This window comes from Gopherus flavomarginatus, chromosome 17 (assembly GCF_025201925.1).
Source record: "Gopherus flavomarginatus isolate rGopFla2 chromosome 17, rGopFla2.mat.asm, whole genome shotgun sequence".
Lineage (NCBI taxonomy): Eukaryota > Metazoa > Chordata > Testudines > Testudinidae > Gopherus > Gopherus flavomarginatus.
In genome coordinates, this window is record NC_066633.1 from 20,923,671 (window position 1) to 20,938,634 (window position 14,964).

Below are 14,964 nucleotides of genomic sequence, written 5' to 3' on the forward strand. Positions count from 1 at the left end.
TAGTGCGGTGGGGGGCTGAGAGCTCCTCCGGCCCTGGGGCTGTCGGGGGCTGAGAGCTCCTCTGGCCCTGGAGCTGTGGGGGGCTGAAAGCTCCTCTGGTTCTGGGGCTGTGGGGGGCTGAAAGCTCCTCTGGTCCTGGAGCTGTAGGGGGTTGAGAGCTCCTCCGTCCCTAGTGTGGTGTGGGGCTCAGAGCTCCTCTGGCCCTGGGGCTGTGGGGGGCTGAGAGCTCCTCTGGCCCTAGGGCTGTGGGGGGCTGAAAGCTCCTCTGGTTCTGGGGCTGTGGGGGGCTAAAAGCACCTCTGGTCCTGGGGCTGTGGGGATCTGAGAGCTCCTCCGGCCCTGGGTCTGTTGGGGCTGAGAGCTCCTCCGGCCCTGGGTCTGTGAGGGGCTGAGAGCTCCTCTGGCCCTAGTGCGGTGTGGGACTGAGAGCTCCTCCGGCCCTGGGTCTATGGAGGCTGAGAGCTCCTCCGGCTCTGAGGCTGTGGGGGCTGAGAGCTCCTCTGGCCCTGGGTCTGTGAGGGGCCGAGAGCTCCACCGGCCCTAGTGCAGTGTGGGACTGAGAGCTCCTCCGTCCTCGGGTCTGTGAGAGGCTGAGCGCTTCTCTGGCCCCGGGTCTGTGAGAGGCTGAGAGCTCCTCTGGCCCTGGGACTGTGGGGGGCTGACAGCTCCTCCGGCCCTGGGGCTGTGGGGGCTGACAGCTCCTCCGGCCCTGGGGCTGTGGGGGGCTGACAGCTCCTCCGGCCCTGGGGCTGTGAAGCGGCAGGATGCTGAGTGCTCCTCTGGGGCAGAGAGCTGTCAGCCGCAGCCATGGGCCGGAGGAGCTCTCAGCTCCTGTTGTGGGGTTCAAGGTCCCAGCCACCCTGCTTCCCCCAAGCAGGGCTCTTTCGCTATAAGGAACCCCTGGCTATAACGAAGAAATGGCTTGGCTCCCCAGGGGCTCGCTACAGCAAGGGTGTACTGTACTTTTAAACCTGGGGAGGTAGGTGTCCTGGATATTGACTGCAAGGAGGCGAAGAGTGTTGTGGGGTAAGAAACACATGGTGCCTGCAACCTCGGCAGTAGGATTTTGAGGAAGCTGCTCTCTTTGCTGGGGAGCTGCGTTCCATGCAGACCTTCTGGAGAAAGAGTCTCATACACACTCGCATCTTCCCCATGTGCAGGGGGCAGGGAGTGACTGCAGCAATAGAGCCAGGCTGCAGGGTGGATGAGTGTCTTCGCTGGCAGATGCCAGACAGCCCTAAGAGGCTGCAGCTTGGGGAAGGGTCCCTGGTTCGGGAAGCAAGTTGGAGAGAAATTCAGGGTGTTTCTGCCTCTCTCTGAGAGATGGTGTTTGTGTCACCAGCGGCAGCAATCCCAGGGCTGAGCTGCTGTGCTCTCCCCAACAGCACTGGAGCGTGGCACTTTGCGCTGAGCAGCACGTGGTCCTTTCTTGGTGGTTGGGTCTCAGCATTAAACAGCTAACAAAATGACTGCAAGGTGGTATGACATGAATACATTGCAGGAGGGGGGAGCAATGAGTTGCTGGGGGCTTAGCAAGGACCCAGGTTATCCTGAATGGAGATTAGGTGCCACAAAGAAAGAAAATGGGCCAGTTCTGTGTGACACCTCCAATCATAAGCTGCAAGAGGGGATTAAATGGCATGGTTCACAAACACTACATTTTTTTCAAGTTGGAAACACCACTGAGGACAGAAATAATACAAAGGAACCTAGTCACGAGAATGTTTACCTACAAAATGTGTGGGCCTGTATCTTGAGGTGATGATAACTAAGGGAAATGCAGGGTAACTGCATGATTGGACAGATTAGTTAGAAAATGAATATGAGGGGAATGTCCTGAGAGTGAAATTCATCAGGCTGCAGAGCTGGCTCCTGAGGGGAAGAGGTAGGAGCCATGTTGCTTGGGACCTTGAAAACTAGACTAGGCAAATCAGTAAAGGCTGTCCTGTGGGTACCAGTCTTACCAGGCTGGCTGGGTGCATGGCGCCCTGCAGTGCGTTTTGCCTCTAACTCCCATCCCTACAAGTCTTGCCACCTTTTTGGTAGCGTTACAATACTGCTGACAGGTCTGCCTACCTAGCAATTAACTCTAGGTCCAGATTTTCAGAGGTATTTGGGTGCCTAGAGAGGCAGGTCGGCACCTCCTGGGATTTTCAAAAGTGCCTCAGCAGGGTCCAGATCCACAAAGGGCGTCAGGCGCTGTGACGCTGAGCGAATCACAACAGGAGCTGCCGAGGAGAGGGGTGTGTTTTAATACTCCCCCAGTCAGGGATCTAGGCACCTAACTCCAGGCCGCAGGAAAGTGCCTGTCTCTGAGCTCTGAAACCCATCCCCCTGCTGGGTTTCTGAGCCCAGGCTCCAGCCTGTCGGGGAACATCTACACTGTTATTCTTAGCTCTGCTTCCTGAGCCGCGGGAGCCCGCGTCAGCTGACTAAGGCGCTGAGACTCGCTGCTGCAGGTTTTTTGCAGCACAGACATACCCACAGGCGCCTGCCTTGCGCCACACACGGCGACTGGAGGAAGCAGCGCTGGTGGCACCCACCTTCTAGCTTCTAGCCCAGTCATTGGCGCGCTCCCTGGGATGTCGGAGACCCAGGTTCAGTTTCCCCTCTTCTGCCTGAAGGGGAGAAAAGACTGAACAGGAACCTCCCGCCACTCATCTCAGTGCTCTAACCACGCAGCTATGGGATCGTCCGACATGGGGCACCTTCAGTCTCTCCTATTGATGCTGTTGCACTGTGGATTAAACAATGAAAAGTCACTGGACCCGAGAGAGAGCATGTGAGAATGACTGTAGATTGGTGGTTCAGGCATTCATGTGGGAGGTGGGAGACCCGGGTCCTGATTCAGTGACTCTTTAGTTATTTAGCCACAGTGGAACAGCTTCAACAGGAGAGACGGAGGGCTCACTGCCCCAGAACATCCCCCAGCTCAGGAGTTAGAGCACTCACCCAAGAGGGGCAAGCGCCCTGTTCAAATCCTTTCTTCCACAGTCAGAGGAAGATGGGAAAGGGCTGAAGAAAGTACTCCAGTTGGAACTTGGGTTTACTCTGGACTTTGGTTACTCCAGAATAGGTGGAGTGTTCGGTTTAGCAAAACAGACTTACCAGCCAGGGGAAACTGAGGCACCAGCCAGTCTGGCACAGAGAAGGTAAGAAATTTGTCACAGTTTAAATACTTAAAATTCAGTTTAAGCTAGTGAGTTGAGGAAGAGGGAAAAGATCTCTCTCCTTCCCTCCACATTTTGGCAATTGGTAAACGGAGGCATAGAGAGGTGACTTGCTCAGATCCAAGCAGGGAATCTGTATCATTCAGGACTCAAAACCCAGTGTTCAGACATTCAGTCCTGTGCTGTAACCATGTGGTTGCCTTCCTTCTCTGGAGGAAGAGATGGAGTCAGCACAGTTTGCTGGAACAGTGCCATTGCAGTCTGCATGGTGGAGAGTCAAAGGCTGCACACAGCATATGGGATACATGGCATATAGGGTGCATCCATTTACCAAAGGGGATACAAGATAAGCAGTGCAGCCAGCTGCCAAGATCCTATTGATTAGTAAAGGAGACAGTAAGAATAGAAAAGGAGACTTGTGCTGTTACTCAGTTTCCTGTATTAAGTGTCCCCCCCCAACCCTGAGGGGCATCCACAAAAGAGAGAGCGAAGGAGCGCTGTGAGCAGCCCTTACCAGGAGGATACTTTCCCAGGCCATCCAGCGTATTGGCAGCACAGCTCTGCCCTGGATACGGTAATAATCCCCGCTGTACAGATTCCTGCTCATTCCAAAATCTGCGATCTTGATGGTGTAGCTGTTCCCAACCAGGCAGTTGCGGGTCGCCAGGTCTCTGTGCACGAAGTTCAAGGAGGCTAAATACTTCATTCCAGAGGCGATCTGGGTGGCCATGAACAGTAGGTTGGAATAGCTGCATTTAAAATAAACAACAGAAAATGAAAGGAGAGTTCTCTCTCGACTCTTCCTGCTGTGGGAATCTTGCATGCTGTGTGTTGCAATAAGCACAGTGGTGTCACTTCACTCCCTCATTCCTCACTATCCCTGTCAGGCTAGATTGTACATTTACAACAAACTAACTGTCTCTCCTGACGCGTGAGCCATGTTTCTGAGGTGGCTGGCCGGGAGCAGCCAGCTCACACCTGCAAGTTAGACTCTTTGGGTACGTCTACATTGCAGCTGGGAGCCAGCCTCTCTGCCCAGCTAGACACATTTGCGCTAGCAGGCCTTAAACCCGTGCTCTGAAAAGAGCAGCATGGACATGGCTGGGCCAGTGGAAGCGTGGGCTAGCCACAGGAGCACAGATCCGGGGGGCTGGGGGGCCCAAGCCACAATGTTCACACTGCTATTTTAGCACACTAGCTGGAGCCCCGCTAGTGTGACTCTGACTCCCTGGACCCTCTCCCAACTGCAGTGTAGACGTACCCTGAGATGTTGAGAGCCCATAAATCAGGGATTTCACAGTGGTGGGCCAGATTTTCCAAAGCACTCAGCTCTCATTTAGTCACCAAAAGAAGCAGCCAGATTTCCAAGGGTGCTCAGCACTGGGTCCTCGGCCATTTTGATAATAGTGTGTGCCGATCCCTTGAAAATGTGGCTCCAAGCTATTGGGAAATCTGGCCTCACGTCATACAAGTCCCTGATTTATGGGTGCTGGGTGGGGCTTAGGTATCTAAGTCACCTGACTGGCAGTCACAGACAGAGGAGAGGCTAGTGCCTGTAAATCTGGCTCTAAACGGCACATTGTTATTTCTTGGGGAAGAGCCTGTGTTCCTGCAGGGCCGAGAAAGGGCAGGACGTCCTGATCACCACCATTATCATGTCTCTGGAAATACGGTTTTTTATTTTTCATGCCCTTAATCCTGCCCCCTTGGGCACATGTATTATGACACTTTCTTTAATTACATGATCACATGTGGGTTTTGCCAGCGGACCCTATCTCAAACAGGTCAGAACTGGGAAGATGAGTGAATGAGGCAGGTGCCTTCAGAAGGAGAAAATACAGTCTTGTGGTTAAGGCAGTGGGGTAGGACCCAGGAAAGGAGGGTCCTATCACTGGCTCTGCCACCAGCTTCCCTGGGATGGGTGGCAAGTCCCGTGGTTCAGAATTTTCAGAAGCAGCCACGACTTATTATTCGTGTTACCGTAGCACCAAGGAGCTGTGCCGCTACCCAGGGTACTGCACTGCCTGGCCAATTTGTGTGGGCTTATGGCACCAACACACACCAGGTTGTTACCTTTGCACCACGTGTGTATTTATTCCTTCCTTACCAAGTACAACAGTGTACGACAGATTACAGCAAGAGGCGGTTTCCCCACAGCCTTTCTTCTCAGCTCAGTCTCACCCTCTGAGCTTTTCTTCTCAGTTTTACTGGCTTCCTGCTCCTTTCACTTATGTCCTCCCAATTACATCATTAACCCAGTGATTGCCACCCAGGTGCTCATAATCCCCCAACAGAAAATGTTTAATTGCTCATAGCTGAGCTTGCAGCCTTCTTCAAGCTGCAGCAATATCAGTGACCGGAGTGCTACTCATAGTGCCCATCATAGGAACCTAACCATGGACAAGAATCCATTGTGCAAGTCACAAAGTACAAACACAGAACAAGGAGACGCTTCCTACCCCAAAGAGTTTGCAATCTGAGTATAAAACAAAAGACAAGAGACAGACAGACAGACAGACGAGGGCCCAGAAAGAAACAAGGAGACAGTGTCGATCAGCAGGATGGGCCGTGGTCTCAGCACACCAGCAGCCTAACCATTGTCGAGTTTGTTGTCAGCATCACCTCAAAGGAGAATTGTGAGGAGCGGTTTGAATGTGTATAATTAGGCACGGTGTGGATGTTTACAGGGAATTCCTCCCATGACTGAGCAGCATGGGAGAAAGCACACAGGGGCCTGTTTGGAGATTTAACAAGTGGGCAGTGAAGGCTGGCGTTGGCCGGATAGAGCGGGGAGTTGACCTCTGAATAGCAAATGAGAGATGACTGGTGGGTGGGGATAGGCCATGAAGCTGGGTGGGGATAGGTCACAGACAGGCCTGAAAGCAAAGCCAAGCAGGCACTGGGGAGGCAGTGGAGGGATGCAAAACAGAGAAGGAGTGACAAGGGCAAAGCAGTGGGCTTGGAAAATGATCTTTGCAGCAACACTGTGAATGGCTTTGAGGGGGGCAAGACTGCATTTGTCAAGGTCACAGAGAAGGACGTGGCAGTCATCCAGATGTGAGATGAGAGCCTGGACGAACATTTGAGCTGTGTGGATGGATAGGAAGGGCTGGCTCTTAGATGGTATGGATAAAGAAGGGCAAGATTTAGACATAGCTGGACACGAGGACCTAAACAGAGGGCCGAGTCAAAGATGACACCCTGTTTATGGGCCTAAGCAACAGCATCGTGGTGCTGTCTATGGTGACTAAGAAGCGGACAGCAGGAAGGGTTTGGGGTGAAGGTTGGGAGCTCTGTTTTAGCCATATTTACCATGCAATGGCAGCTAGACTTCCACAAGGAGATGTCCAAGAGACAGGCTGAGATTTAAGTTTGGACAGAAGAAGGCAGGTCTGGAGCAGAGATTACCCTGAGATAAGGTGGAAAGTGACAAAGGAAGGGAACCCAGGACACAGCCCTGTGGAACCCCCACAGAAAGTTGCAGGGGGCACAAGGAGGATCCTCCCAAGGGCACGCTGGAGGAATGATTAGAGAGGAAGGAGGAGAATCAAAAGAGGACAGAGTCACAGAAGCCAAGAGAAGGAAAAGACTTCAAGAACAAGAGGATGGCTGATGGTGCCAAAGGCAGCTGACAGGTCAAAGAGGATGATGATGGAGCACTGGTTCTGAGCTTGGCTAGAAAGTGGTCATTAGTGACTTTGCTGAGCGTGGTTTCAGTGGAGTGCCAGGTGCAGATGGGATTGGAAAGGGTCTAGGGTGGAACTGGAGGAAAGGAACGTCAGACAGTGATTGTAAACAGAGCGTTCAATGAGCTAAGAGATGAAAGGGAGAAGGGAGATGCGGTGGAGTGGAGTGGCTAGCAGGGTCAAGGGTGGGTGTTTTAAGATGGAAGAGACTAAAACATTTGTATTGTGCGGGGAATGAGCCAGAGGCAAGTGAGGGCTAACAAGAAGAGAAAGGGAGGGGATGAGAATGGGTGTGAGAGAGATCAGGAGATGGGATGGGGACACTGGGGCAGGTGGTGGGGTTAGAGGAGGAGAGCAGATGAGAAATTCCTGTGTCTATGACAAGAGAGAAGGAGACAAAGTTATAGAAGGGGAAGGGAAGGCTATGTCTTATTTTGTCAATGTTCTCTTTGAAGAAATTAGGTAGCTCCTGTACAGGAGGAAAAATGTGGGAGGAAGGGTTTGAGGACTGAGTCAAAGGAGGTGAAAAGTCAGCTGGGACTGCACACGTGGAATTTGATCAGGGTGGAAAAGTAGAGTTACTTGGCGTAGGACGATGGCAGAACTGAAGGAACAAGATTCTGGCATGGTCAGAGGATATTAGAGATGTTCTGCTGCATGAACGCAGGAACAGAGGATATGGGGGTGGGTGGGGCTGGCAAAGGATTCAAGAGAATCAACAGTCACAGGGAAGAAAGGGAAGAGAATGCACAGAGCAGAGAGCAGCAGAAATATTATCAGCATTGATGAAGAGAAAGAGGGTATGTCTACACTGCAATGTAAGCCCAGGGTTAGCACAACTTGAGTTATCAGACCCTGGGATTATTAACCAAGGGCTTGAGCATCTACATCCATTTGTGACTCCAGGTTAGGAACTGGTGAACCCTGGGTCCCAACCTAGGGCTCCAGCATCTACACTGCCCGAGTCCAACCACCCAAATCCCAGACTTCTTAGCATCCTCTAGCCCTTTCTTCGTGGTGCAGTGTGGAAGAACATGACTGTCCAGAGGATCAGCCCGTGGGACTGTAGGATACTCCCAGAGCACAAGTCCAGTGGGGCTGCATTTACACTGCAAAGCAACAGGGCTTGAACCCTGGGTCTCGGCTTGACTCAGGCTCGGACCCTTCAACCCCCGTGAGACTCTGGGTCTGAGCCCTGGGTTAGCATAATTTGTGTGAAGATGGAAGGGGAGGGGTTAGGCTTTGGCCTGAATTTGAACCCTGAACATACCCAGAAGGATCGAATGACAGCATCAGGGGGAGCTGCTGAAAGAGACCAGGTGATGGGGGACCTCAGAACTCATGGTGAGCTCCCAGAAAGCAGAGCTTGGAGAAGACCAGGTCAACCGAATGGCTCTTCTGGTGAGTGGGAGAGCCCAACCAGTGCTGCTTGTTAAGTGATGAGGTGAGGGCGAGGAACCACGCAGCTAAGGGGTCGGAGGGGTCATCACTATGGAAGCTGAAGTATTAACTCTGAAGGACTAAATTGTCCCAAAGAGTCCAATATTAAACAGTTGTAACCAAGGTTTGGTATACAGAGACCTCAGCTGTCTTAGTCCCAAGGCAAAGCACCACTAAGCATCTTTAACCTTTTATTAAAGAGACAGAAAAGAGGGGAAAACAGTTAAAACAGTTGAAATGTACAGTGTTGCATAAGGCTTTCTTCTTAACGATATCCCTTGTTCCCTTTATCTTTAACTGAAGAGAGTTTAGAAGGAAACCACCTCCAAGTGACAGGTTTTTAGGTGGTGCTACACATAGGTATAGCTGTTCTTTTGGGGGGAAAGGGAAGAAGTTAGGTGAGCTGGACTGGAGTGTTATTGTGGCTGCTGTAGAAGTCCTACCCTGTTTTCTAAAAGACAAACCAAGACAAACACACACAAAATTGGGGGAGAAAAGAACAGCCAAGATGGAAAATGCAGCTTCTGTCTTGGGTGATAACTCTTACTTGCAACTTCCCTGCTAGAGGAATAGAGGCACAGAACCAGGTCTGATCAGCCACTCTGAGACCTGGCAAAAAAGTACCAGCATCGGGCAGTTCAAGGCCCAACAGTGTTACAGTGGATCATGAGGGACTCAGGAGACAGTGGGGGTGACAACCAAGATAGTGAAGTTCGCTCCTTCAGATTCCCCTGTCATTCAGTCAACCATGATCTGTCTCCAGTTTTTAATCCGCCTGAAGTGTGCCATGTTAATTTTGTATTGTTCTAGTTTTTTAACCAAAATATCATGCAGCTGCTAGTGAAATGCCTCACAGAAGGCACGATTGCACTATCAACCAAACTTGTGATCTCATAAAATAAGAAGATATCAAGTTAGCTTGACAGGATCTATTTTCCATTAAACCCATCTCGGGTGGCACTAATTATATTATCCTCCATTAATTATTTATCAGTCAAATCCCATATCAGCTGTTCCATTATTTTGCCGAGGATCAGGGTCAGGCTGACAGGCCTATAATTACCCAAGTCATCCTGTTTAGTTTTTAAAAATATTGGCAGAACATTTGCTTTCTTCCAGCAGACTTCTGGAACTTCTCCAGAAGTTGACATGCATCTGATGAAGTGGGTATTCACCCACGAAAGCTCATGCTCCAATATGTCTGTTAGTCTATAAGGTGCCACAGGACCCTTTGCTGCTTTTATGGAACTTCCCCAGTGTTCCAATATTTATTGAATATCAACATTAATGGTCCAGTGAGCTTTTTGGACAGCTTGTTTAGGAAAAATGTTTCTAGACAAAAATTAATAGATGAATCTGTAGCGGATCTGGTGCAACTGGCCATTTAAAAGTCTTTAGAGTCTTTTTCAACCATTATGTGTCAAAATTGAAAGTTTATATGTTAACAGGTAACCAAAATATAAACTCTTTGTTGGATAAAATTTTCTTTGTTGTACACACAAGATTCCTCCACCATATACACAACATTTCTCCACAGGATAAAATCCTCTCTCTGAGATAAAAACTTCTACATCAGTGGCTATACTTTCAATCAAATTTTAACCTTCAATGGAGAGAGTTTTATGAGTTGCTCCAGAGAGAGAAGGTTTTATCTGCCAGAGAAATTAAGCTGCTGCTGAATTAACTCTTCTCTCTCAAGTGGGCAGATGAAATCTTCTCTCCCAGTCCTGGCACTAGTTCTGTACGCACACTTTGGAAGCCATCCTCCCTAGGTTGCCCTCAAACCCCCACATGCTCCTCAACTCCCCTCACTTAAACATTTATAAAAAATGGGAAATGAATACACAAAACTGTATGTGTAGCAGTTTGGGTTGTCACACCCACAACATACTTGGCACAAACACGCAAATGCAAGGGGATAAAGCCACCTACCAGTACATATCCTCTAGCTGTCCACCCACAGGCATCCACTTTAGCACTGCTACCAGTACTGTCCACAGCTGTGGATATTAGATGATGTAGTTGTGTTGCAGGAACCAACTGGTGCCAACTGGTAGAGGGCACAGAGGCATATAGACTTAAAGGGATCGTCTGGGTTCACCAGAAGGGGTCATGTAAGGTCTCTACTGAACGCCTGCATCACCCACGTCATCGTAACCATTGTGAAATGTCTGTGCAGATAACATGTACGGAGTTTGTGTATGTTTACTGAAACTTGTGTTTTTGAAGCACGTACATTAAGACAGGTCACTAGAAGGTGATTCTAGGCAGGAAGGGGGTAGCAAACACTTATTTCTCGAGCAGACCGTGGTGTATTGTATGCCTTTGTGCCAGCTCAGTTAGCATAAAAAACAATGGCCATACCTGGAGACTGGCTATGTTTGCTGCCTGGGCCAGGTACAGGCCTGAGGATTTACAAAGACAAAGAAACCCCGAGGTAAATCTCTTTAGAGGGGACCTCCTGTGGTAAGGGACCATATTTGGTAATTGCAAAAAATAAGTGGAGAGGGGATGATTTCATCCCTCGGTCTGGCAAGACAAGCTGCCAGCAGGCTTGATCTTAGGAAAGGAAGGTCAGCCCTCCTGTCTGAAAATGCTGGGGCAATGACTTGGGGTAAGCTACCTGTAGGAGACAGGGGAATGTCTTGTGAGTTCAGTTTAGGCTCTAGAAAGCAGGTTATGAGTTTACCACCATTTGTTTCCAGTGTTCTTACTTACTGTCATTTGAATCTCTGTTCTTTGATAACAGACTTCCACTTGTTTTCACTATAGCGAAATGTTCTGTGTTAAGCAGAGTAGTGATCCTGAGGTGACACTAGCACATTGGTGTGTGCTCCTCCTTTGGGAGTAGAGACTCTGAGCTCTGGTCTACACGACAGACCTGTATCGGTGTAACTGCGTGGCTCAGGGGTGTGAAACATCCACATCCCTGAGCGACGTCATTATACTGACTTAACCCCTGGTGTAGACAGCGCTACGTCGGAGGGTTTAAGTGTAGGCTTGCCCTGACAGTTCTGTGAGTGTTCAGTGGAACAGCAGCTGGGCACTCCACAGGAACACTCGGAGGAGGTGGGGGGTTGGTGTGCGCCTGTTGCTAACCAGCACAGAGAGAGCAAGGCTGGCAGAGGCCTGGCAGGCACCATGGGTGGAGTCAGGAGGCTGACGCACAGTGGCACAGACAAGTGGTAGCAAGGAGCATCACAACCTTGGGTACCCCGGGGAAGCGTTGGAGTAGTTTGCTGTGTGAGGAGAGAGTGGCTTGGTAAAGGGGCTGACAGAAGCTGGAATCCTGTGGCAGGCAAAAGTAATGTTGTGATGTGTGGTCTGTGGTGTACAGTACTCATGGTATGTTACATGTGTAGCATCCTTAACGGGTTTACAATTCAGATTGTTTTTAATATTAATATACTTTAAGTTCAGGGCACCGAAACTGTTGCATTAGAACCTGCGACTTCTCCTCTTACCTGACGCATGGAATGTTGTTTGAAATGGCGAATTTACTGCAGATCTCCCGCTGTGACAGGAATTGGTTGAGGTCTCCGTTCTCCATATACTCTGTTATCATGCATAGAGGGTCATCACGCACACACACCCCCAGCAGTCGGATGATATTTGGGTCCTTCAGACGGGACATGATCTTGATCTCCTTTAGGAAATCATTTCTTAAAAAGAGAAAGACATAAGTCTGATTCCGTGAACACTGTCCTCTTTTCCTTTGCTTGAGAAATCTGGGAGGAGTGAAGGGGAGATAGACAGGATCTGAATACTAGGAATGGGAGTTTTTCTGAAGTCTCCCAAAAGAGTGGCCTGTCTTTTTCTCCCTGAAGTATTCTCCCACTGATTTCCCTTTATCCTGCTTTGTAACCAGAGTGCACCCTCTTGAAATCCCCTTTGCACCTACAGCTGCAGCACAGACACAACCCCAGAGCCACACAGGTTCTGCAGGGAGGGAGGCTATGGCTGGGCCAGACCCCAAGAGGGTTTTCTGAAGGTAGAAGGGAGCGGTGGGGGAGAAGGTGAACAGGCTGTTCCAAATGTGGTGATGTCAAAGTCTCAGGGATAAAGGATGATGTAATAGCACCCTGCAGGAAGTGAAAGTTTCTATCCATCTCTTCATCCTGAATCCATCACTGTAGTATATGATCAGGTTATTTTTCTATCAACGTGTCTGTATTTCTATGGTTTCTCCTAGGAACTGGATCAGCCCAGGTGGCCAGCAATCTAGTATTCTGTCACTGACAGTGGCTAGTACCATAGGAAAGGGTAAGAAACCCAAGTGCTGGCCATGATGGGAAACCTGCTCTTTGGAAGCATTTCCTCCTAATCCCCAAGAGCTGGAAGTTGGCTCATGCCCAAATAAACTCTTGAGAGTTTTTACCCAGTGTAATGTCACTGTGGATGTTCCCATTATCTACATAAATGTCCAGCTTTCTGTGAAACTGGCCAACCGTGTTGTTTTCATGTCATTCCTTATAACTCACATGATCACATCCTTTTCAAAGTACTCCTCCCCCTCGGTGTCTTCGTGATCCTTTCCTGGATGAACTGGACTTGTTCACCTATTTCTGTGTGCACAGCATTAGTGGATAAGCCCACTAGTGCCCTGCTGGATAGGGGGAGTGAGATCATAAAATAGATCATTATCACACCCGTCCATCAAGTACGGACTCTAGCTCTCTGCTCATGAGCGCCACTCAGCAGCCAGGATAAAACTGACATTCCACGGTCTCCATTATCTCTGTTCAAATACCCACTCATGCACTAACTGCTCATATACGCACACACCAAGGGCTGACTCACCTCTCGCTTACCCAAGTGTAAATCTGGAGTAGCTCCACTGAAGTCAGTGAAGGTAACCTATGTAAAACTAATCTCAGAGCAGAATCAGGCTTCATAGTCAGATTACAGCTGTTGCATAGTGTCATGTGGTTACCTGGCTGTTTTGTTGACATTGGATCTTAGCATTTTCACTGCCACTAGAACTGGTTGGTTGGTGAGTTCCATAGATGAGAGTCCCAAAAATTCCAACAGGCCATCTGCTTCACACAGGTGTACCTGGAAAAGGGAGTGCAGGGTCAGCCATGTGATAAAGTCAGAGAAGAAGAAGAAAAAACACATCACGTTATGGAGAACCATTATGGTTAGAATTGACTGAATTATCCCTTGAAAGTAAACTATTCAGTGAGTTTAGTCTTTTTTTGTTTCTGATCAGGAAAAAGTTGAAAAACTGCCCCTGGATTCTGTGAACAGATTTGTTATTTGTAAGAATTTGTTGAAGAGCTTATGTGAGCTACTTTCATCCTATGGGTTATTTGTTAACTGTTCACTTCAACTATTGAGTATTCATGATATTTGATTGCTCATCTACCTATGTCACATGGTATGGTTTCTACTCCTGACCTGAATATCTGAAATTTGAAACAAAAAAATAACAAACAGCAATACCCTCATCTACAAGTGAAAACGGGGACTGAGTAAAGTACAGCTATGCCCCAAACATTCCTGCAAATCCAAGCCCAAGTGTGTGAATGCTCATTAAGAGCAACAAAGGGCACAGAGGTGGTCATTTCATAGTCTAATATTTATGAGCACTTTTCTTGCAGAACTCATCTAGCTCTATGGACCGTTTTAGCAAATGGCCAAGACAGTCATAGAAGCACTTCACTGCTGCTGCAATAAAAGGCATTCACTGGCCAAAGAGACTCGATTTCACACCCAATCCTGAAAACCATTTGGAGTGATCCAGAAAATCCACTGCTTCACCATCACCTTCTGCAAACACTTTGAAATAAGCGAAGATTTGAATCACTGTGATAACTGGCGAGGTGATTAACATAAGATAATGGCTTCTTGAACAACGTCCTCCCTGTGTTGCACTAACAAATTCCATCTCTGATGAACTCCAAAATCTCTCCTGACTAGCCACAAAGGACCAGGATCCATTTTTGTTTGCAGTGTAGTTGTAGCCATGTCGGTCCCATGATATTAGAGACAAGGTGAGTGAGGTGTAATAGCTTTTATTGGATCAACTTCTCTTGGTGAGAGAGAGAAGCTTTCAAAAGCAGTTGGCCCAATAAAAGATATTACCTCACCCACCTTGTCCCTCTAAGGGTCCATTTTGCAAGCCGTAGACAGCCAGCAGTCCTCCAGCATAGCCTGCATCTCTATGTGTAAAGCACAGGTGTGACCTGGGACCTCTAGGTGTCCACTGACAGAGGACACAGAGGTGCATAAGGGTTACAGCACATGGATTCCCCAGGGCCTGGTCTCTATATACTATTTTGCCAAAGGGCATCATAGGTGGTCTCTATTGTTATACTGGTCTCCATAGTCACTGCAAGCTGTACGCATGGATAATATGTGAGGAGTTCTGTATGTACACCGAAAATTTTGTTCTGAAGGTCTGTGAGTTGAGGCCAATCACCAGAAGTTGATAAAGAATTTTCTTTCAGTCACATGATGTTCATCTAGCAGTCTGTCTCTACGTAAATTGAGTATTGTACAGTTCTCAATGGATGCTCATTTGCAGTCTGAGCTGAATGCTAGTGAAGGGATTGTGAAATCTTCACTAAGGGAATTTACAGGAAGAAATAAATCAGCAGGAGGGAATCCTGACTATAGGTGAAGACAATGGAGTTCTGGACTATACCTGTAGACACAGGGACTCT

General features: G+C 48.8%; 1 protein-coding gene across 2 annotated transcripts in view; it reads right to left on the reverse strand.

Moving 5' to 3' along the window:
• The window catches only part of LOC127035966 (discoidin domain-containing receptor 2-like), a 164,782-nt gene that overhangs the window by 7,355 nt on the left and 142,463 nt on the right, over positions 1 to 14,964 (reverse strand). The window contains exons 13-16 of one of the 2 annotated variants that reach the window (XM_050926337.1): positions 13,230 to 13,351; positions 11,761 to 11,958; positions 10,229 to 10,346; positions 3,685 to 3,919 (exon numbers count right to left, since the gene is read on the reverse strand). In XM_050926337.1, the coding sequence (XP_050782294.1) occupies positions 3,685 to 3,919; positions 10,229 to 10,346; positions 11,761 to 11,958; positions 13,230 to 13,351 (673 nt within the window). The remainder of the gene's footprint in view (positions 1 to 3,684; positions 3,920 to 10,228; positions 10,347 to 11,760; positions 11,959 to 13,229; positions 13,352 to 14,964) is intronic. The other variant, XM_050926336.1, reaches the window with a different exon arrangement.